The 22,556-nt window shown below is 43.5% G+C and overlaps 1 protein-coding gene across 2 annotated transcripts in view; it reads right to left on the bottom strand.

Moving 5' to 3' along the window:
• Positions 1-21,066: 21,066 nt before the first annotated feature.
• Positions 21,067-22,556, bottom strand: part of ACAD11 (acyl-CoA dehydrogenase family member 11) — a 96,706-nt gene continuing 95,216 nt past the window's right edge. For both annotated transcript variants that reach the window (XM_009201710.2, XM_009201711.4), the window contains exon 20: positions 21,067-22,039. In XM_009201710.2, the coding sequence (XP_009199974.1) occupies positions 21,925-22,039 (115 nt within the window). In that variant the 3' untranslated portion in view covers positions 21,067-21,924. The remainder of the gene's footprint in view (positions 22,040-22,556) is intronic.

Raw genomic sequence — 22,556 nt, 5'->3', positions numbered from 1 at the left:
GTGTGACCACAAATTACAAGAAAATATAAACATGGAGAATATAAACAAACAATTCTTAAAGAATGGGGAAATACCCACACTTCCAAGTTTCCTTTCAAAGCAAGAACCGAGTTTATTCCACAGTTGATGTGTAAGAACAGCCAAAATGGAAACTTACTCCTATTCCAAATCACTAATTCAAACTTTTGCATGAAGTTTATCATCTCTCACAGATTATTTTAATATGTAACTAGGGTTTTAGTTTCTAGACAATAGATGGCCATAAAAATGTTCACTGAAAGAAATTATAACAGCTAAATTGTGATTAGGTATTTAGGAGAGCATAAATCAACATAGCAATTTTTTCTTTTAAATACTAAGAATATAAGTATTGTGAATACAATAAAGACCCATTAAAGTAGTCTGCAATCATTGATGTTTAGATGTCAATAATAGTTAACCTTTACTGAATATTTACTGTCTGCAAAGTATTGTATAACCTCATTTTATCCTCAGAACAAACCTGTGGGCCAGTTAATCCTCAGAACAAACTTATGGGCCTGGTACTGATATAATTCCCATCTTCCAGGTGAAGACCATGAGGTTCAGATAAGTAAAGCAGCTTACTAAAAGTCACACAACTAGTAAGTAACAGAGTAAGAAATCAGAACTCTTAATGTGACACTGAGGTGTGTATTCTGAGCCATTAAGACGACAGCAATGTCAGGCAAGGGTCTGTGATGGGGAAAGTTGAGTTTTGATCTTTGAGGGTGGGGGCTTTATCTGAGATTTAAGTATGAAGTCGTTTGCTCCAGTCCTGAGATACAAAAGTGAGACAGCTTGAGCAGGGTAACAGGAAAGTGTATATAGGGCACCTGGAGGGGTGGGGGTTGTCTGGTATGGCTGGGGGATAAGGATCCAGAGAGAACCCAGCCTGAGACCCAGGGAGGAGCCAGCTGGACAGTGTCCAAAGTGCTGGGCTGACGCATTAACATCAAACCTAATAGTGATTCAGGAATGAGATCTGTGTTTTAAACAGCAGTGTGGAGTGATCACTTTGGTATGTTTGTTGAGGGAGGGGCTGTTTAGAGGTAGCAAAACTCAGAGATACACCCTAGTAACCTACAGTCCATCTAAGGAGCAGTGCAGAGGCAAAAACTGGAAATGGGCAAGAGACCATGCTGGACCCTCGTCCGTCCACCGAGGATCATCTCCAGATGCTCAGCTCAAGAATCCCTTTGTCTAGAACTTCAGCAATCCTTCTCATGCTGAAATTGTTCATTATATGAAAATTGTGTAAATAAGGTTTATTAGGATTTTGGGAAGAGCACTTGGAAAAAATATTGCAGATAAACTTTCTCGCAACCTCCTCTGACTAGGAATTTAACTGCCTACTTGAGTTTCTGGGAATGCATGGCCCTCCTTTTACTGGCCAGCAGCAGTGTGACCAAGGAAGGCAGACTTTGTTTCCTTATCTACAAAATAAGGTTAATTCTGAGCCCATTCCTCAAAGGGGTGTTACGAGAATTAAATAGGGGTATTATGAGAAAAAGAAAAAATCAAAATAAGTCCCCTTGAAATAAGATAAAAACCAGTGGTTACGAGGAGTTGGATGGATGTGCTTTCTGTCCAATGAGTTATTAATCAGGTGTTCTTTTAAATGACTGAACTCCTTTTGCAATATGTAGTTTCATGGTCACATGTGTGCTCATGCTACTTTTGTGATGGGACAGAGGAGGACAAGGACTTCAGGGAAGCTAGTTGTTTGGGAGTAAATGGTTGTATCTTCCCCCAAAATTCATAGGGTGAGGTCCTAACCCCCAGTGGTATTTGGAGATGGGGCCTCAGGGAGGTAATTAGTGTTAGATGAGGTCATGAAGGTGGAGCGCTCATAATGGGGATAATACCTTAGACACCAGAGAGCCCACCGGTACCTCTCCCCTGACACCTGACATTCTGCATCAAGAGGTCACGTGAGCACACGGAGCCAAGTACAAGCCAAGAGAAGAGGCCTCAGAATGAAACCTAACTTGCTGGCACATTGATCTTAAACTTCCCAGCCTCCAGAACTGTGAAAAATGAATTTGTTGTTTAAGCCACCGGTCTATGGTATGTTGTTATGACAGTCCAAGCAGACTAATACATAGTGTTGGCTGGAGCACCAGTAACAAAGAAGAAGAGAGTTTGCTCACAGATTAGTAGGACAAAGGGCTGGTTGGAGCCAGAGCCACCTGAGCCTTGATGGGACTTGGTATAAATTCAACTCAAGCACCTTCAGAAACAGCTGACAGCCTGTCCTGAAGCTGGGGAGGCAGACCCCCAAGGCTGGCCCACAGCACACACCAAAACTTGGAATGGGCACTAAGTTAGAACTGGGTGACTGCCTGGCTCCTCGGAGCGTTTCCAGCTTTGTTTTTGTTTTTCTTGTGTTGTTTATTTTTTTTTTTTGAGTACATGTTAAGTTTTGAGTATCCAGGTTATATCAGAATCACTCCTGGATGCCCAAGGTATTGATTCCATCCTCATATTAACCCCACATGTTTGTGTGGATTTTGGTTGAATTCAGTGTTTTACCCATTATCTTGTGTCACCCGGTCTGTTTAAATCAGGGCAGGAGAACAGAAGTAAGGTATCCTGGAGCTGGTATGGACCGAGTTGGGGCCACCTGGACTGTGGTTCTGGCCTTCACCAAGTGACCTTGGAGCTGTCACCAATAAGTGGGGGTCATTAATGTCTCCCTCGTGGGGATGTTCGGGAGATCAGGAATAATAGATGTAAACACCTAATAGGGTGTCAGCCTTGTAGACAGAGCGTCTAGGAATGAGGAGCTGGGTGCGGTGAGGTTGTGTCAAGGAAGAACACTGGCTTGTCAGGCAGATTCTACCCTGCTTAGGTTTCTGACATTGGGCATTAATTTTGTCTATAAAATGCCTGTTTGACCTGGTCAGGAAATCTTACTTTGGTGTTAAGAATCTGTTGAAATATGTATAAACCCTTTATGCAAAAATGCCCAAAAGCACATATTTTAAAAATACCCGAAAACTCAGTCCCACTGTCACCCCAGTTAAAAACCTCAGAACTAGATCACTTCTCAGAATTATTGTTTCCCATAGATGACTTTCTGTGAAATAAATTCTTTAACTCCTCCATTGTAGTGGAAACTTCAGGCATTTCTCCTGGTCATCAGTGCTTTCCTATTACTAGTTGTTACTACATGTGTTGTTTAATATGTCATTTAGCATTTAAAGCAAAGAACTTCACGTCTGGATTATTGACCACTAATTTCCAAACTTAGGGAGTAAAAGGTGGGCGAGGCTACTGTGGGTTCCAGGGTCCCATGAATACAGCAAATAGGGTGGTCAGTTTAAAACATTTGTTTTGCCGGGCGCGGTGGCTCAAGCCTGTAATCCCAGCACTTTGGGAGGCCGAGACGGGCGGATCATGAGGTCAGGAGATCGAGACCATCCTGGCTAACGTGGTGAAACCCCGTCTCTACTAAAAAATACAAAAAACTAGCCGGGCGATTTGGCAGGCACCTGTAGTCCCAGCTACTCGGGAGGCTGAGGTAGGAGAATGGCGTAAACCCGGGAGGCGGAGCTTGCAGTGAGCTGAGATCCGGCCACTGCACTCCAGCCCGGGCGACAGAGCAAGACTCCGTCTCAAAAATAAAAATAAAACGTTTGTTTTGCCATCAAGCTTATGAAAGAAGATGTGTACATTTCCATCATTTTTACAAATCCCCAATTTAGGGAAATAACTTTGTAAGAGAAGAGAAAGGCCCAGAGCTGTTAATGAAAACTCTGTTATTTACACAAATAAGAATGTTTCATGCTTAAATTTTTTTTTTTTTTTTTTTGAGACGGAGTCTCGCTCTGTCGCCCAGGCTGGAGTGCAGTGGCCAGATCTCAGCTCACTGCAAGCTCCGCCTCCCGGGTTCCCGCCATTCTCCTGCCTCAGCCTCCCGAGTAGCTGGGACCACAGGCGCCGCCACCTCGCCCGGCTAATTTTTTGTGTTTTTAGTAGAGACGGGGTTTCGCCGTGTTAGCCAGGATGGTCTCGATCTCCTGACCTTGTGATCCGCCCGTCTCGGCCTCCCAAAGTGCTGGGATTACAGGCTTGAGCCACCGCGCCCGGCCGCTTAAATTTTTTAACATTGAAAAGAATATGGTTTATATACAAGTTATGCAGTTATCCTGTATGAAGAGTTTTCAGCTATTGTCCAATGGCAGTAGATAAACCTAAGGTCTACAGAGAACATTGGCTTCGTTCCCTGGACCCTAACCAATGCCTGTGAGCAGGAAAAGAGGAACTCATGCCCTCAGTCTCTATTTCAGGGAAAAGTTTACGAAGATGTGGCATGAGTCAATGAAAGAATGAGTCATTTGTCTTCAAAAGGAAAGGTCATATGGAAGTAATTCTACAAATATTTAGCTATGCATAAGTTCAGGAAAGTCACTGGAGTTACTTAAGCTCAAACCCCAATCTCACATTTTAGTATTTTACACGACTCAAAATAGCCCTTCGTATGTATCTATCAGGTCTCCCAGCATTCCAAGGCAGGAAATGGAACATTTTTCCCAGCTTTAAATGTAAGAGCTGACCTGAGGACAATCTTGTCAACACTAAAATGATCAAGGTGAGTTCAGAGTATCTAAGCAAATCTAGAGTTTGGAGCAGAAAACTTTATCAAGTGATGCACAGCTGGATGATCCCACACCCTTCCTGTGGCAGGGTCTTTCCTAAAGCGACAGCACTGCGGAGAGCCTTCGAAGGCAGCCCTTAGTGTGAATGCTGACAGGTGTTTACCTCCAGGTATAGCAGTAGAAGCACAAAAGAGGCCAAAACAGGAAGAAAAAAGGAAATCTGGAGGACACTAGGAAGAAGAAAGCATTGGAAAAGAAAGCTGTCTAACTATACCCTCAGAGATAAGCATTGCATCTACAAAACAATAGGATGCCACTTCGAAAAATTTTTCCCACAGAAAATCAGGTCTTAAAATTTTTTTAAATAAAAATAGAAGAAAAACAATAGAAGACATTGACAGAGAACGTTGAGGAAATCTTGTTAAGCAGAGTAAGATGGAAAAATAGACAAAAGAGACCCAGTTCAGGGAGCCCATTATCCAAAAAACTTAGATCCCAAAAGAAATTCTAGTTTTTGGCCGGGCGCAGTGGCTCACCCTGTAATCCCAGAACTTTGGGAGGCCAAGGCGGGCAGATCATGAAGTCAGGAGATTGAGACCATCCTGCCTAACACAGTGAAACCCCGTCTCTACTAAAAATATGAAAACGTTAGCCAGGCATGGTGGCGGGCGCCTGTGGTCCCAGCTACTCGGGAGGCTGAGGCAGGAGAATGGCATGAACCCAGGAGGCAGAGCTTGCAGTGAGCTGAGATTGTGCCACTGCACTCCAGCCTGGGCGACAGAGTGAGACTCCGTCTCAAAAGAAAAAAAAAAAAACAAACTAGTTTTGAAAAGGGGCTGAGAACAAAATAAAAAATACAAGCCCTTTCCCAGTAAGGAAGACTATGCCACTGAAGAGACCAAGGGAACTTGTCCTTCACCCTCTGAAGGTTTGCTGAAAAATCAACTTGCAAAACACAGATTAATTGGAGAAAAGGCATACACATTTATTTAATGAGTATACACAGGAGCCTTCAGAATGAAAGCCCAAAGATCCTGGGGATATTGTTCACTTTGATGCTTAGGTTCAACAAAGTATTGACAGCCATACTTTGACTGGCCGTGTTTATGATTGGACAAAAGGGTAAGATCAAATGCTAAGGGACTGCATGGGGAAACCCAGTAAGGTCTGTTTAGACTCGGCCTATCTGAGCACGCAGTCCTCCCTTCTGGGTATGGGGCGGGTCCTTCTCTGGAATAGGGGTCCTCTGACCCGTAGTCAAACAAGGTAAGTCAGATAATTTTTATGGCCAGTTTTTACATAGAAAGGTGGAGGGAAAGGGTAATAATTCTAGGTTTTATGGCTGACTGGGAAAAAGGGGTTCTGGTTTCTGACCCACCTTGGGGAAGAGAGATTCTAGTTTCCGTGGCTAGCCTTGGGGGAGAATGGAACTGAGCGACAGGAGGTTAGAAGAGGGTAGAAGAAAGTCAGAAAAACTTCTGGTTCTGAGGCTGCTTCTGAGGCCTTCATTTTGGGGTTTGTTTTATGAGTCCCAGTGTCAGAGGTGTTTGAACCAGAGTGATTCCACCTTGAACAGGGGCTGGGTGACATAAGGTTGAGACCTGCTGGGCTGCATCTCCAGGTTAGGCATTCTCAGGCACAGGATGAGACAGGAGGACAACAGGACCGGTATCACAGATACAGGTCATAAAGACCCTGCTAATAAACAGGATGTGGTAAAGAAGCTGCCAAAACCCACCAAAACTAAGATGGCAATGAAAGTGACCTCTCGTGGTCCTCACTGCTCATTATACACCAATTATAATATATTAGCATGGCAAATTATTCCCACCAGCACCATGACAGTTTACAAATGCCATGGCAACATCCAGAAGTTACCCTATTTAGTCTAAAAAGGAAATTTTCTGGAAAACTCATGGATAATCCACCCCTTGTTTAACATATGATCATGAAATAACCATAAAAATAGCTGGCCAAGCACGGTGGCTCATTCCAGTACTTTGGGAGGCTGAGACGGGTGGATCACGAGGTCAGGAGTTCAAGACCAGCCTGGCCAAGATGGCAAAACCCCGTCTCTACCAAAAATACAAACAAAAATTAGCTGAGTGTGGTGGTGTGCACCTGTAATCCCTACTACTCGGAAGGCTGAGGCAGGAGGATCACTTGAACCCAGGCAGTAGAGGTTGCAGTGAGCCAAGATCATGCCACTGCACTCCAGCCTGGGCGACAGAGCAAGACTACATCTTAAAAAAAAAAAAAAAATAGCCAACCAAACCAGCAGCTCTCAGGGCTACTCTGTCTATGGAGTAGTCATTCTTTTGTTTCTTCTTTAATAAACTAGCTTTCACTTTATGGACTTATCCTGAATTATTTCTTGTATGAGATCCAAGAACCCTTTCTTGGGGTCTGGATTGTGACCTCTTTCCAGTAACACCAACACCACCGAATGCCAGCCCAGTAGATGAAAATCAACCCTTACAAATGCACGTAATTGTGAAATTTTACCATATGAAAACAAAGATGCTATAACCCTCCAGGGTGTGGCAGGAGAAGAGGAAACGTTTCTGAGAAAAGAACAAGAATCAGAATAGCACTGGATTGCTCAATAACAGTGAAAGAAGACAAGGGAGTGATGCCTTCAAAAAGCTCAACCCAGGATTCTATAGCCACTGAAACTATTGATTAAGTGAGGGGACAGAATTAAGAAATTTTGACACACACGAGGTCTCAAATTTACCTCCCATTCTTTTGTAAAAAGTTCCAGAAAGAAGTTCTGTACTAAAGAAGGGGGTACCCAAAAAAGTGTGGGGGCCAAAGTGTAAACTTGCCCGTCACCCTCTGAAGGTTCACTGAAAATCAACTGACATAAGGCAGATGAATAGGAGAAAAAGCATGCAAAGTTATTAACGTGTACCTGTGGTCCCAGCTACTCGGGAAGCTGAGGCAGAGGATCACCTGAGCCTGCATGTTGAGGCTGCAGGGAGCCATGATCATGCCACTCTACTCCAGCCTGGGCAGCAGGCAAGACTTGGTCTTGGGAAAAAAAAAAAAAAAAAAAAAAAAAAAAAAAAAAAAACAGCTTTACAGGATACGTCAAAGAAGTATATTTGGGGGTGAAATATTTTGGTTTTCTTCAAACGAATGGTGGAATTCTTCAAATGGTATTGAAAAGACATTTCAAATTAAGACAACAGCTTGCAGCTGACTTAGACAACTACCCATCCAGATGGAACAGGTTAGAGGCTCTGGGAACAAATTCTTGAAGAAGATGAAATTGATAGGCAATATATGTATTTGAACATATTGAGAGAAGAAAGAAGATTGACATACCTGGGAGAAGAGTTTAGAATAGCTGGGCAGCAAAATAATCATAGCACAATGTAACTGTGATAGGTCTGTTGCTCTATGTGTACAGCAAGTCAACACTCTGAGACGTCGGGTTGCCGCAGACAAAGAGGTTTAATCATAGGGCCACCGAATGAGGAGACGGGAGGATGCCTCAGATCCATTTTCCAAAGGAGTTGGGGCTGAGAACTTTAAGGGTTTTTGAGTAGGCCGAAGCGTGCAAATTGTTGATTGGTAAAAGGGTGCAGGGTGAAGTCATGGGATAGGGGGATGAAGAAACTATATAATGCTGATTCTGTTCCTCTGTGGGGGTCTTATGTACTGTGAAAGCAAATTACATCTTGGGACCCCAAAATCACTAGACCAAAGGGAAAAGTCAAGCTGGGAACCGTGTAGGCAAACCTGCCTCCCATTCTATTCCTAACAAAGATAGCTACAAAGATAAAAAGCAACATACTTCCCTCACAATTTGCCCACAGGGAAATTCCTTGTGGACAAAGGACTGACAGACCTCAAAGTCATCCCTCTGCTCCTGTGGGAAAAATGCATATCTGATTGCCTCCTTTGCCTCATTGTTTTACTAAGCCAGACTAAGGTATAAGTGACTATTCCTATAAATTGTGTACTCAATAAAAGGCTAATCAGAAACCCTCCAAAAATGCAAGCATTTGTCCTTTACCTATGACATGAATCCCCCTCCTTCCCCACTTTGAGTTGTCCCGCCTTTCTGGACTGAACCAGTATACATCTTACATATATTGATGTCTCATGTCTCCCTAAAATGTATAAAACAAAACTGTGCCCCAACCGCCTTGGGCACATGGCATCATGACCTCCTGAGGCTGTGTCACAGGGGTGTCCTTAGCCTTGACAAAATAAGCTTCCTAAATTGATTGAGACTTGTCCCAGATACTCTTTGGTTTACACTACTATGATTATTTTGCTTCCCAACTCTTCTAAACTCTTCTCTCAGGCACATCAGTCACCTTTCTCTCAATGTGTTACAATACATATGTTGCCTATCAATTTTACCTTCTTGAGGAATTTGTTCCCAGAGCCTCTGACCTGCTCTAGTCTGAATGGGTAGCTCTCTAAGTGAGCTGCAAACTGTTGGCTGTTTCACTGGAATTCAAAACCTTAAAAACATCTTAAGCAATTATTAAAAGCTTTATTATTCTAATGTGAGATCCTGTCTATAGGAACAATATGCATGCAAATGGATCTAGCGCTAGGAGACCGTCAGCAACAAGGAAGTAGGCAAAAGTGCAGCCTAATTAATGCTTAATTATATTTCTGCTCAGAACCCAGAATGCAATTCTCGTCAACCTTGTGGGGACAGCTTCACATATGACATGGTATGGTAAGGTTCTGACTGGTACTTACATAACTATAGTATCAATGTGATTATATTAGGAGGATGAAAAAAGACGGAGTATATGTGAGAAAATAAATACTTTTAGTGGGGCGAGAAGATAAACAGTTGAATTCTCATCTTCTAAACTGAGAAATCAATAGATGACTAGACTACATATGACAGTAATGTTTTATCAAGGTCAAATTCTCGTGTCAATATTGTTAGGTGACATAATATCTGCAGCTAACTCTCAGTTCAGAAACAGGAGAAAGCAAGTGTGAATCTAGATAAGGATATATAGGTGTTCACTATATTCTGCCTCTAACTGAAGGTTTAAGTAAAATAAACCATTGAGAGGTGAGAGTATTATAACTGTACTATTTCAAGACATGGAAGTAGATCTCCATGCTTATCAGTTAGTTTAAATTGTTTTGTTTATTTATTTTATTTTGAGGTGGGGTCTCATTATGTTATGCAGACTGGGCTCAAGCAATTCTTCCACCTCAGCCTCCTGAGTAGCTGGGACTGTTAACAGAAAAGGGGTTTTGTCTCAGGGTCCAAGAGTGGGTTCTTAGATCTTGCATGGGAAAGGGTTCAGGGCCAGTCACATAGTAAAGTTAAAATAGTTTCTTAGAAACTACTCCATTACAGAGTAGGGTGTCCTCAGAAAGCAAGAGGAAGAATGCCCCTACCTTAACCCATTTATGCCTCAGGTTGCAATTTTTTGAATGTTTGCAATCAGACATTGGCGATGACCTTGAGAGCAGTAGGATACAAATAACTCTTGCATGCTTAGCCTTCCAATAATGAAACACTAGGTATAAATGGATTTAAACAAGAATGCTTGCTTATATAGGATATTAGGCCTATAGCGCAGTTTATTATAAAGGCTTGTGACAGGCTGTTAGTATGGTTATTCTCTTGTGTAACTTCTGATGTTGGCAAGAATTTACGAGTGTACTATTATCTTTAGAGGAAAACCTATTTTTTTAAATAAGAATGGCTTTTTCCACTAACTTGTTTCCTCAACCATAAACATCTTGTGATCAAGAGTGCCTAAATTCCTTGGAATGTAATGCAGCAGCTCTTGCTGTATCCAGCCTTTTTTCAAGATGAGTCACTCTGGTTGGGATGCCTCTGACAGGACTATAGGCACCCAGCTATATTAAATGTTTGTAAGTAGTTGTTTATGGGAATGAGAAATTAGCATGTTGGGATGGTGACAGGAAGAACCGCTGATGGTTTTCATAACTAGCTTTGGACAGTAATTTGATGGTTGAACTCTGAAATGTATACCTTTGATTAAAAATAAAAACTAAACTATAAAAAAAGGAGAAATTAAAAATCAGTAAAACCAAAACAAAGATTAGCAGCTTTTGTGGTAAATATAACTGGAAAAAAAAGGCAACATTCAATGGCTTAAAAAAAATTCAGAAATAATTTTTTTTCCCAATTGAATGTTTCCTTTTCCAAAATTACCTATGGCCTGCCTCACCCCCATCCTGTGCCTACAAAGACCCCAGACTCAGTTGGTAGAGGAGAGAGAGGTGGCTTGATTTTAGTGAGATGGCTTCACTTCAGTGAGGCTGCTTGATATCAGAGACAGCCTGACTTCAGGGAAGAGCTGGTCAGACTTTGGGGAAGAGATGCTGGACTTGAGGGGAAGACTACCTGCCCATCCCATCCCCTCTTCAGCTCCTCTTCTTTGCTGAGAGCCACTTCCATCTCTTAATAAAATCCTCTGCCTTCACCATCCTTCAAGTATTCGTGCAAATTCATTCTTCTTGGACACTGGACAAGAGCTTGGGACCCACCAAACTGCAGGGACCCACAAAAAGGCTGGCACACCAGTGGAGGAAGTAGACTGCCAAGGTCAACGGGTCTATGTTGATCAGCCTGAGAACCAGCAGCCATGACCACACGTGAAAGCAGGCTGTGAAAGGAGCTCATTTGCTTCTCTGGAGAAGGGGAGCTTACTTTTCCACACAGGGACCATCCACATCTGATGAGCAGGCCATCCCTCCAGACTTACATCACGGCTGAGTTCCTTAACAGTAGAAAGTTCGTTTGGCCTTTTTGTGGACAGAGATGGGAGTTACAGTGGTCTCAACTGAATGAAATGCAGCAAGTAAGCCCTTCCGGGACCATTTCCCCTGAAGCCAAAAACATTATGAACAATTTTCCAGAGGGTAGCTTGGAAAAGAATAATGATTACCATTTTGATTTTTTTTTTTTTTTTTGAGAGAGGATCTCACTCCTGTCACCTAGGCTGGAGTGCAGTGATGTGATCACAGCTCACTGCAGCCTTGACTTCCCAGGCTCAGATGATCCTCCCACTGCAGCCTCCAGAGTAGCTGGGACTACAGGCATGTGCCACACCTGGCTAATTTTTTATAGTTTTAGTAGACACAGGGTTTCACCATGTTGCCCAGCCTGGTCTTGAACTCCTGGGCTCAAGCAATCTGCCTGCCTCAGCCTCCTAAAGTGCTGGGATTACAGGTGTGAGCCACTGCACCCAACCGAGTTTTGAATTTTATAAAAAATGTTTTCTCCATTTCCTATGACAAGTTCATTCTGAATCCCACTGAGTTGGGACGAGTCTTTGGCTCATAAATCAACTATGTAATCTTAAGAGATTTGAATTCACATACACTTCAATTCCTATGTATTGCTATGTATTGGAGTCAACATTTTTGGCAGAAAACCTAACCAACTTGCACAAATACCAATTTTCCTTCAAATGATCTTTAGTAATATCTATATTACAGGATCTTTGGTAAACTAGAAGCACTTAGCAATTCCTTTTCATGCTAGGTTTGGGTTTTATTTTACTTTTTCTTTAATACAGGAGATGGAGTACAGTCAACTTTGCCCTTGCCGGTAGAGGGCAGCCACCCCATGCAAGGAGGCAAGGGGCCAACTGAGCTCTTAACACACGGCCGTTCATGGACAGCAGAACTAAAGGAGCATTGTAACACCCACTCCAGGGCCTCGAGGTCGCAGGCAGTCCCCCACAACCCAGGCACCGCTGCACGGAGCTTTCTCCCGCTGTTGTCTGGGGTGGCCAGCTGGGACCTGCACTCGCTCACTTGCACCTGGTCTGGCTGTGGGCCCCACCCAGAGCTTGTTCCTGAGTCATTGCCCGGAGCGGTCAGTCAGGTCCCCGCACTTGCTCACTCACATGCTCCCTCCTGCAAGGGGTTGAGCGTGGCGGGCGGAGTAAACTTTCACCCTTGTCACAAGTTCAAAGAAGGGGCTGAGAAAAATTCTGCACTATTGCCATGCCAGTGCTATGAGCGTTGTACTTGACTCTCACATCTCTCTTACCACACTACTTCTAATTTATTGTGTTCTGTTACTTCTACATCTTCAATATCTCTAACAATCTATGTCCAGTACACCTACTGTCGTGTGGGCCTCTAACATGTCTTCCATGGGTCAAAGCAACAGGATCCTGACTGGTCTTCCTGCTTCTGATACAGGCTGAATCCAACCCCTTCTTCGTGGAGTAGTATTTCTACTGCCCATCAGTGACTCCACTGCTCTTAGGACCAAGTCCAATGCCTCATCTTGAACTGTGAGGCCCTTTGTGATCTGGCCCCTTCTTTGTCTGGCATCATCTCTCCATAACAGGAAACAATAACATTTACCAATTGACATTAAGAAAACCACAGGTTGTGTCTGAGTCTGTGCTGTGTGGGCTGGTTTCCAAAGTTAGAATGAGTAATCTCAGTTCCAGGCCAGTCTTCCCTGACCTCAAAATATTTCAAAGTTGACCCTAGTCCATCTCCTGTATTAAAGGCCTCCAGAAGGCCAGATTCTCAGCCATTTGGGGCTGGGACCGGAGTTCCCAAATAAAGAGAAATGCCACCTATTGTCTTTTCCTACTTCTTGCTTCAAGGTTCTTTCGTTAAAGTTGCTTCAGACTCATCTTGCACGCTGTCCTCAGTGGCAATGGCTCTTAAATAAAACAGAATTTGCAACTGTTTCTCTTTTGTTTTCTATGTAAAAACCAGCTTATTTTCTAAGTTGTATGGTTGACAAAAATCCTGCCCTGTCTAGTAGGAAAGGGTGGGGTTATTAGATTAAGTAAATTGTCAGTTGAATGAACTATCTACCTCCTTAGGACAAGGACACTGGGGGCCTTATCACATGTGCATCCTCCACAGGCATCCATAAGGACTCCTTGAATTGTTCAGAATTTCACGTGTCCTCTGTCTCCTCTAAAATTAATCTGGTTTCTTTCAAGTCCAATTGATCTAGTGTTGTGTTGCTTCAACTAGATATGAATAAGAAATCCTTTTGATTTGATACACTCTGAAGTGTATCGAGAGCAAAGACACCACTGAACAGGAAGGAAGGATTTTAAGCCCCTCAGCCTACGTGCTCCACATCTGGGAAAACATTACACTGTGAGTGGCTGTTTCTTCCTCATTTCTTTTCTTCTAGATTTTTTTTGTCTGTCTCAAACTTTGCCAGCAAAAGAAAGGTTAAAAATAGAATAAAGAAAATTCCCTTAGCATGTGAAGATTACAACATATTATGGATTTGCCTGTTAAGTTATTTATTCCTTTAAGATTAAATTAGTCCAGCTGTCTTAGAGGACTGGAAGAAGACCTCTTGCAGAACGGTTTCAAGTGGATTTAGAATTTAGAATCTGACCTCAACCAGTGGAGGAGGTAGACTGCCAAGGTCAACAGATCTGTATTGATCAGCCTGAGAACCAGCAGCCATGACCACACGTGAGAGCAGGCTGTGAAAGGAGCTCATTTGCTCCTCTCAAGAAGGGGAGGTTATTCTTCCACACAGGGGCCATCCACATCTGATAAGCAGGCCATCCCTCCAGCCTTACATCATGGCTGAGTTCCTTAATAACAGAAAGTTTGTTTGGCATTTTGTGGACAGAGATAGGAATTATGATGGTCTAAACTGAATGAAATGCAGCAGGTAAGCCCTTTCAGGACCATTTCCCCTGAAGCCAACAACTGTATTCTGAACAATTTTCCAGAGGGTAGCTTGGGAAAGAATAATGATAACCATTTTGAATTTTTTCTTTTTTTTGGAGACAGGATCTCACTCCTATCACCCAGGCTGGAGGGCAGTGATGTGATCCCATGTGGCTCACTGCAGCCTCGACTTCCAAGGCTCAGGTGATCCTCCCACCACAGCCTCCTGAGTAGGTGGGACTACAGGTATGTGTCACCATGCCTGGCTAATTGTTTATGTTTTTAGCAGCTCCAGGGTTTCCCCATGTTGCACAGGCTGGGCTTGAACTCTTGGGCTCAAGCGATCTGCCCGTGTCAGCCTCCTGAAGTGCTGGGATTACAGCTGTGAGCCATCATGCCCAGTCCAGTTTTGAATTGTATAAAAAATGTTTTTTCCATTTCTCATAAGAAGATCATTCTGAATCCCACTGAGCGGGGAAGAGTCTTTGGCTCATAAATCAACTATGTAATCTTAAGAGATTGGAGTTCACATACACTTCAATTCCTATGTATTGCTATGTATTGGAACCAACCTTTTTTGGCAGTCCGAAAACCTAACCACCCTGCAGAAATAACAGTTTTCCCTCAGATGATCTTTATTTTTATTTATTTATTTATTTTTGGATGGAGTCTCGCTCTGTTGCCAGGCTGGAGTGCAGTGGCATGATCTCGGCTCACTGCAACCTCTGCCTCCTGGGTTCAAACGATTCTCCTGCCTCAGCCTCCCAAGTTGCTGGGATTACAATATCACAGGATTGTTGGTAAACTAGAAACACTTAGCAATTCCTTTTCATGCTAGGTTTTTTTCTTTCCTTAAATACAGGAGATGGACTAGAGTCAACTTTTTCCTTCACCAAACAAGATATATAAAATCACTATTGTGAATGGAAAATAAATTCCGGGACCCCCAAATCACTAAACCAAATGGAAAAGTCCAGCTGAGACTTTTGCTTAGGGCAAATCTGCCTCCCATTCTATTCCTTAAAAAGATAGCTACTAAGATGAAAAAGCTATATACCTCCCTCACAATGTGTCCACAGGAAAATTCCTTGTGGACAAAGGACAGACAGAATTCCAAGTCATCCCTCTGCTTTTTGAGATAAGTGCATATCTGATTGCTTACTTTGGAAAGGCTAACCAGAAACTCAAAAGAATGCAACCGTTTGTTTCTTATCTATTTATAACCTGGAAGTCCCCTCCCCACTTCAAGTTGTCCCGCCTTTCCAGACTGAACCAATGTACATCCTACATATATTGATTGATGTCTCATGTCCCCCTAAAATGTATAAAACCAAACTGTGCCCCAACCACCTTGGGCACATGTCGTCAGGACCTCCTGAGGCTGTGTCACAGGCATGTCCTTAACCTTGGCAAAAAAACAAACAACGACAGCAACAACATAAAACAACTTTCTAAATTGACTGAGACCGGTCTCAGATATTTGGGGTTCATACTATGCTCCCTTAATTACCACAGTGGACAATTGTTTGTGGCTGCTCTGCATCCATCTCTATTTCTAATAATGTCCCAAGTCTTTTTCTCCCCACTGAGTGTGAGTTTGGTGAGAGGGAGACCTCTGAAACCGTGAGGACCAAGGGGCTAGAGCTGAGTGGCCCAACACAGTAGCCACTGGCCACACACGACTACTGAGCACTGAAATCGGGCTAATGTGATTGAATTTTTTAAAAATTATTTATTTATTTTGAGAAAAGGTCTGGCCCTGTCGCCCAGGCTAGAGTGCAGTGGCACTATCTCAGCTCATGCATCCTCTGCCGCCTGGGCTCAGGTGATCTTCTCACTGCAGCCTCCTGAGTAGCTGGGACTACAGGCGTGTGGAACCATGCCCGGCTTATTTTTGTATTTTTTGTAGAGATGGGGTTTGGCCATGTTGCCCAGGCTGGTCTCAAATTCCTAGGCTCAGGTGATCCGCCCACCTTGGCCTCCCAAAGTGCTGGGATTATAGGCGTAAGCCACTGCACCTGGCCCTGAATTTTTTACTTAACTTTAAATGAATTATTTAAATTTAAAAACTGAGTTCAGGTATTTGAAAACTGTTAAGTATGTTTAGAACAAGTTGGGCATGTGAACCTACTTTTTTAACTATAAATTTTATGAAGCTTACTTATATACAGTTAACTTTTTCCAGATCAAGTATTTCCACTGAAAATTTAGCTTCCAAGTTGTGCTATAAATATAAAATATATTGGGATTTTGGGGCAAAAGTGTAAAATAGCTTACTGATAATTTTTTATATTGATTACATGTTGAAATAATATTTGGATATATTAGGTTAAATATATTAAAATTAATTTCATTTTTTAAAAAATGTGGCACTGTAAAATTTTAAATTACATATCTGGCTTACCTTATATTTCTATTGGTAGCACTGGAAGAGCTCTCCTCTTCCTGCAAAGCCCAGAGGGCAGGCCTGTAGCCTGAGCTTGGTCAACCATGAGCGCCTCAGAGCCAAAGCAAGGCAAGGGCAGAGCGATCTGGTGGACAAGGTCAGATGGAGGTCACCAATGCAGGGGTGTGTCTCCCATCCGCCAGGTCAGGCTGCTCTGGTCCCAGCTGCAAAGACCTGCTTCCTTCTCTGCCTGTGTCTTGGCGGGATCTTCCAGACTTTCATAGCCCTCCCTTCCCATACTCATGCAACAGATTTTTTTGCTCACATTAGCCAGTCTTTTCCTAGTGTTTGCAACCAAGAATGCTGACTTAATCAAGCTTTGTCAGGAAGTGAGGCTCTCCCCTGACCAGCGATTCACTAGAATCCCAGGTGAACCTTGTTATTACTAAAGTAATCGTCACCAGGGCTGGGGCTGAGGCAGCTGTAGCTATAGCAAGCTGCTCAGGTGATTCTGATGTTCAGCCAGGGTAAGAATCACTGCTTTAAGTTGTTTTTTTGAGATGGAGTCTAGCTCTGTTGCCCAGGCTAGAGTGCAGTGGCGCAATCTCGGCTCACTGCAGCCTCCGCCTCCTGGGTTCAAGTGATTCTCCTGCCTCAATCTCCCGAGTAGCTGAGACTACAGGTGCCCACCACTACACTCGGCTAATTTTTGTATTTTTAGTAGAGACGGGGATTTTGCCATGTTGGCCAGGCTGGTCTCAAACTCCTGACCTCAGGTGATCTGCCTGCTTTGGCCTCCCAAAGTGCTGGGATTACAGGCATGAGCCACTGCGCCTGGCCCTAAATTTTAAATGTCTGCATGGCAAGTGAGGGAACATGAGCCTATGCTACTACACTTCTCACATAGAGTGAATCAAACATCCTGCGTTCCCCGCACTTCTGCAGCTGGCATGCATTCACGCATTCAACAAATGTTTATTGAGGACATATTGTGAATGCTCCAGGCATCGCTCCAGCTTCTACGGATGTGGCAGTGAGCAAAACAGACAAGAACCCTTCTCTGCTAAAACATACTTTCTAGTAGGGGGAGAGGAAGAGGTAATATGCAAAAGAAAAGAGACAAATACATAGTATGTCATACGATGAAAAGTTCTAAGAAGAAAACCAAAGCAGGGAAAAACTGTGTGTGTGTGTGTGTGTGTGTGTGTTGGGAGGGTATAGAAACTTAGATGGAGTGGTTACAGAAGGAATCCCTAGAAGGTTACATTTGCAGGAAGGGAGGAAGCCTTGAGGACATGCAGTGGGGGGAGAGTTTTCTAGGCAAACAGAAAGGCAAGTGCAAAGACCCTGAAGTAGGAATATATCTGGGATACTGAAGGAACAGCAGAAGGCCAATGTGTCTGGCATGGAGCGAGTAAGAAAACAGAGCAGTAGAAACTGAAGTCAGAGAGGTGGTGGAGGGAGGGGGTGTCTGCACCCACTTAAAAAATCAAACAAAAGGCTCCTCATCGAGGTGATTAGCCGTCAGACGAAGGAAGACTGGGGAAAATACCTTCTGGAGATCCTATCCATGCAACTGCTCTCCATTTGACCTGTACTTATTTAGGGCGTCCTAAGAGGGATGCGCCTCTCCAGGATAAATTGTTATGTTTTACTTCGTCACATAATTTGGGGGTGAAGGTAAGGCAGAAAGAAGCCCTTGTTTCACAGAGCTTACGGTAACCACTCTCACACTAGAATGCACATGAGTTTTCTTCACAACAAACTCATAATCACCACAATGAGAAAGAGGTGCTGAAAAAAATATCATGGCAGGATCATAAATCCTAAATGCTCTTTGTCTGTCTTGAATTAAGGGAGGACACTTCCTAGAATCCTGCTTATTTGGAAAATTGGAAAATTCCAACCATCACCAGAAGTGGTTTTGTTTCTTTTAGGCATCCTGACTGCCCTCTGTACCTAGAGCTGACCACAGCCCTCCAGTTGATTAGATTAGATTAGATATCATGAGAAAAAAACGAAATGCATATTTCCCTGAATTGTTAAATACTCATTAAACACCTATTCCATCAACTGACTTGCCCAGACTACTGTGCGCCCCCACTGCCAGGACACTGATGTCCTTTCCCAAGCTTAGGTTTTCTCCAGCTACCCATAACCCCTTCTGGGTCTGTTGCCCAGCCTCTGTGTTGACTGGCTGGGGCTCAGGCTCTGGCTCTGTTCTGTTGACAGACCTATACATGAATGCTTTGCTCACTCACCGCTTGCTGTGCTGCAAACCAGAGGGCATCCATGGAAACTCATTCATTCATTCGCACTCTTTTTGAGTGGTTACTGGATGTAAGGCATGGTTCTAGGGACCAAGGAGACACCAGTACACACACAAAAAAGTGAGAGAAGTGAATAGAGGAGGGGAAAAATGGACCTTGCAATTGAGTGAGAAGACCACAAATAAACATTAAATATGTCAGGTGGTAAGTGCTGTGGAAAAACAAAGCCAGATAAGCAGGTGGAGAATAACAACGCATGTGGTGCTAATTTCTCTTTTTCTTTTTTTTTTTGAGATGGAGTCTTGCTCTGTCACCCATGCTGAAGTGCAGTGGTGCAATCTCAGCTCACTGCAACCTCCACCTCCTGGGTTCAAGCGGTTCTCCTGCCTCACCTCCTGAGCAGTTAGGACTACAGGCACCCACCACCATGCCCAGCTAATTTTTGTATTTTTAGTAGAGACGGTGTTTCACCATGTTGGCCAGTCTGATCTCGAACTCCTAACCTCAGGTGATCCGCCCGCCTCGGCCTCCCAAAGTGTGGGATTACAAGCGTGAGCCACCGTGCCCAGCCATGGTGCTAGTTTCAAGCAATGGTCAAGAAAGGACATTTTAATAATGTGCCTTTTGACTTAGACATCTGGAAAACCTCAGCGTAGATCCTTTCAGGCAGAGAAAACAGTCCGAACCACGGCCCAGAGGCCTGGCTGTGCTCGCATGTTGGAAAGGCGGCCAGAAGGCTGTGCTGGAGCAAGTGAGCCAGGGCGATGAGATCAGAGAGGTGTCAGAGGATGAGATCAGATGGAACCTCGTCAGCCAAAGCAAGGACTCTGCATTTATTCTAGGTGAGATGGAAGCCACTGCAGCATTTCAGAAGGTCATCCTGGCTGCTGTGAGAATAGATTAGAACTCCAGTTAAGAGACTACTGGAGTGATCCAGGCAAAAGAAATAGTGGGGAAAGATATGTGACAGACAAACACCAGCCTGTCAACAGAAGCCTCCCCGCCCCTTTCCTCTGCTTCTTGGAGAGGGACCATCTAGTGAAAGGGAAAGGGAGGAGCCAAGCGGGGCTGCCTGGCTTGACTGAAATAAGACATTTTTCATAGCAGACATTTGCAAAAATACATTGCACTTTATATCCTTTATTTAAGAACTTGACGAATTTAAAGCCCTTAGAAAGCCTAAGTAAAAAATGCCTGCCCCGGCACTGTTGTAGCTTCATTTAAGATTAAGGAGAAAAGCAGTTTTGGGCAAGCCCTGCCCAATGTATCCATTCAAGTGTCTAAAGTGCTTTTCACCTACTTTATTTCTCTTGGACAAAATGTGGGCATGCCCATGACACCTAAGTGAGCCACAGTTGTATGGAAACAGCTGGGGTGATGAGGACCCACCCTGAAGAAGCTCTTACCAATAACCACAGGCTGATGAGGAAATCAGTCCTCCATAATCTGCTGAACTTTCTGTTGCGTGTTCTTAGAGTAACAAGGTCAATTACCAGAGACCTTTAACTAGCCCCTCCCCCGGACAATCACAGTCCTAAATGTTTGCTGGAGAAAGACCATGACCTTTTCATGTGGCGCCCCATGGTGTCTTCCCTGTCCGGCAGTCTCAAGGCCCCTCATCGAGGCTCTGTCGCTGACCACTTGGCAATCTTGGAGGGGTCTTCATGGTAGAGCCCTGACTGGTGAGCTCTCTCATCCCTGCTCCCTCCCTGCCATCTCATTATTAGAAAGGGCAGTTTCTTGCTTTAAAACCATGTGGTTTCAAACACATGGCAAACCTGGCAGACTGTCCCAGATGAACGGCTGCCTAGTGACTCCCAGTGACAGACATAGCCCTAGAAATGGTCACAATGCTGAGGAGTTTACCTTTAGTCCATTCTCCCACCAGGACTGGGGCCCTGATCCTGATATTGATCTTTTCACTTTATCCTTTGGAGACTTTTTTCCTTTTCAAAACAATCCTTGGTGTTCTTTTTAACATAATTTTATCTGACTCAATTCAGGGAAGGGAGAGAGGTAAGTACAGATCACATGGAGTGACTTGCCTTAGGGAGGGCCAGATACATGACAATAGATTAACTAAAACAAATCAGCAACCAATCCAGCCAGCTTTCCTCAGACAGAGAAACACATTACAAAACTGTAAGGACCAGATATAGCCTTTAATTCCTAATGTTCAAAAACAATCCTGCCTTCTAAATCACAACTTTTAAAATTAATCATAAGGCTAAATAGTTCGAGTTGTAAGATCTGTCCACTTCAAATAAGGATACCTTTTATAAAGTACTTTATTGTGGTTTCACAGATTTCAAGGTGCTTCTACATGGCTTCAGGGACTCTCACAACAAACCCTCAGTGGGTCAGGGTCTTCTAAGATTAAAATATTAACACCAATGCATGCAAAGTAAAGTGAGGTACAGTGAGGTTAAGGCAAAGTGGAAATGTTAAAGAGGCCCACAACACACAAGGGATCAGAGCCCAGGCCAAATTCTTGCTCCCCACCTCCACCCCACCCCAAGAAGAAATTTATTTTTTATTTGTTTTTATTTTTAGAAAGAGTCTCACTCGGTCACCCAAGCTGGAGGCCATGTCATGATCACAGCTCCTGTAACCTCAAACTGCTAGACTCAAGCAATCTTCCTGCCTCAGCCTCCCAAGTAGCTAGGACTACAAGCATGTGCCACCACACTTGGCTCATTTAAAAATTTTTTTGTAGAGATGGGGGTCTCACTGTGTTGCCCAGGCTGCCCCCAAACTCCTGGCCTCAAGAAGGCACTAGATTGAATGACAACAGCTGCAGCATTTCTTATTAAACTCAACCCTGTGTGACCCTTGAAATTATAAAACCCACTGATCAAAATAGATGCTATAATCTTTACCACAAGTGAATAATTAACCCTGTGCTCAAACTGCTGCAAAAATATGAGATTCAAATGTTGGAGCCAGTGAAGTTTGTATGAAGGAGAGTTTCTGCCGGTGGGATGTGGCAGTGCCATTCTCCTTACATCTTGGCTGTCAGCTTTTTGGCTTGGTCCTGCAGCTCCATTGTTGCGATTGCTGAAAGGTGAACTTCGTCAGGTCCATCTGCTAAACGCAAACTTCGGGTTACAGCATACCTGAAAAAGCAAAAGAACCAGGGATCACAGGGAGTTATGGAAGAGGAACATGATACTTTGACGTCAGTCACTCTGATTGTAAAACAAGACTATATTAGTTCTTAAATCCCACCAAGGTCACGGTAAGAAAAAGAGTACCAGGAAAATAAGCTAAAGGGCTTCTGCAATGCCATCTTAAAGTTCCCAACCTCGGAAAGTTAAATGGCAAAGTACAGTGGAGTTAATCTCATTCCTGGTTTCCTATAGTTTACTAGATGTTGCTAGAACTTAGAACAGGCAGTGAATGGTATGATACTATATATTTAGTTCTTTCTTAAGGGTAAAAATAGATGAAGGATGAGACTCTATGTCCGGTATGATAGAGAAGGAGACGCTGTAATTATGTGTGGAGATAGACAGATGGGGAATGGAGAATGTTCCTACCTCCCAGTAATCAGGATCTAGATGTTAGATAGTCATGACATGTACCGCTATAAATTCAGCGAAACCCCATGCTGTGTCTATGGCCCAGGAATCC

This window comes from Papio anubis, chromosome 2 (genome assembly GCF_008728515.1).
Source record: "Papio anubis isolate 15944 chromosome 2, Panubis1.0, whole genome shotgun sequence".
NCBI classification, from domain to species: Eukaryota; Metazoa; Chordata; class Mammalia; order Primates; family Cercopithecidae; genus Papio; species Papio anubis.
The sequence above is the reverse complement of the archived record's forward strand: the minus strand, read 5'-3'. Positions and strand labels throughout refer to the sequence as shown.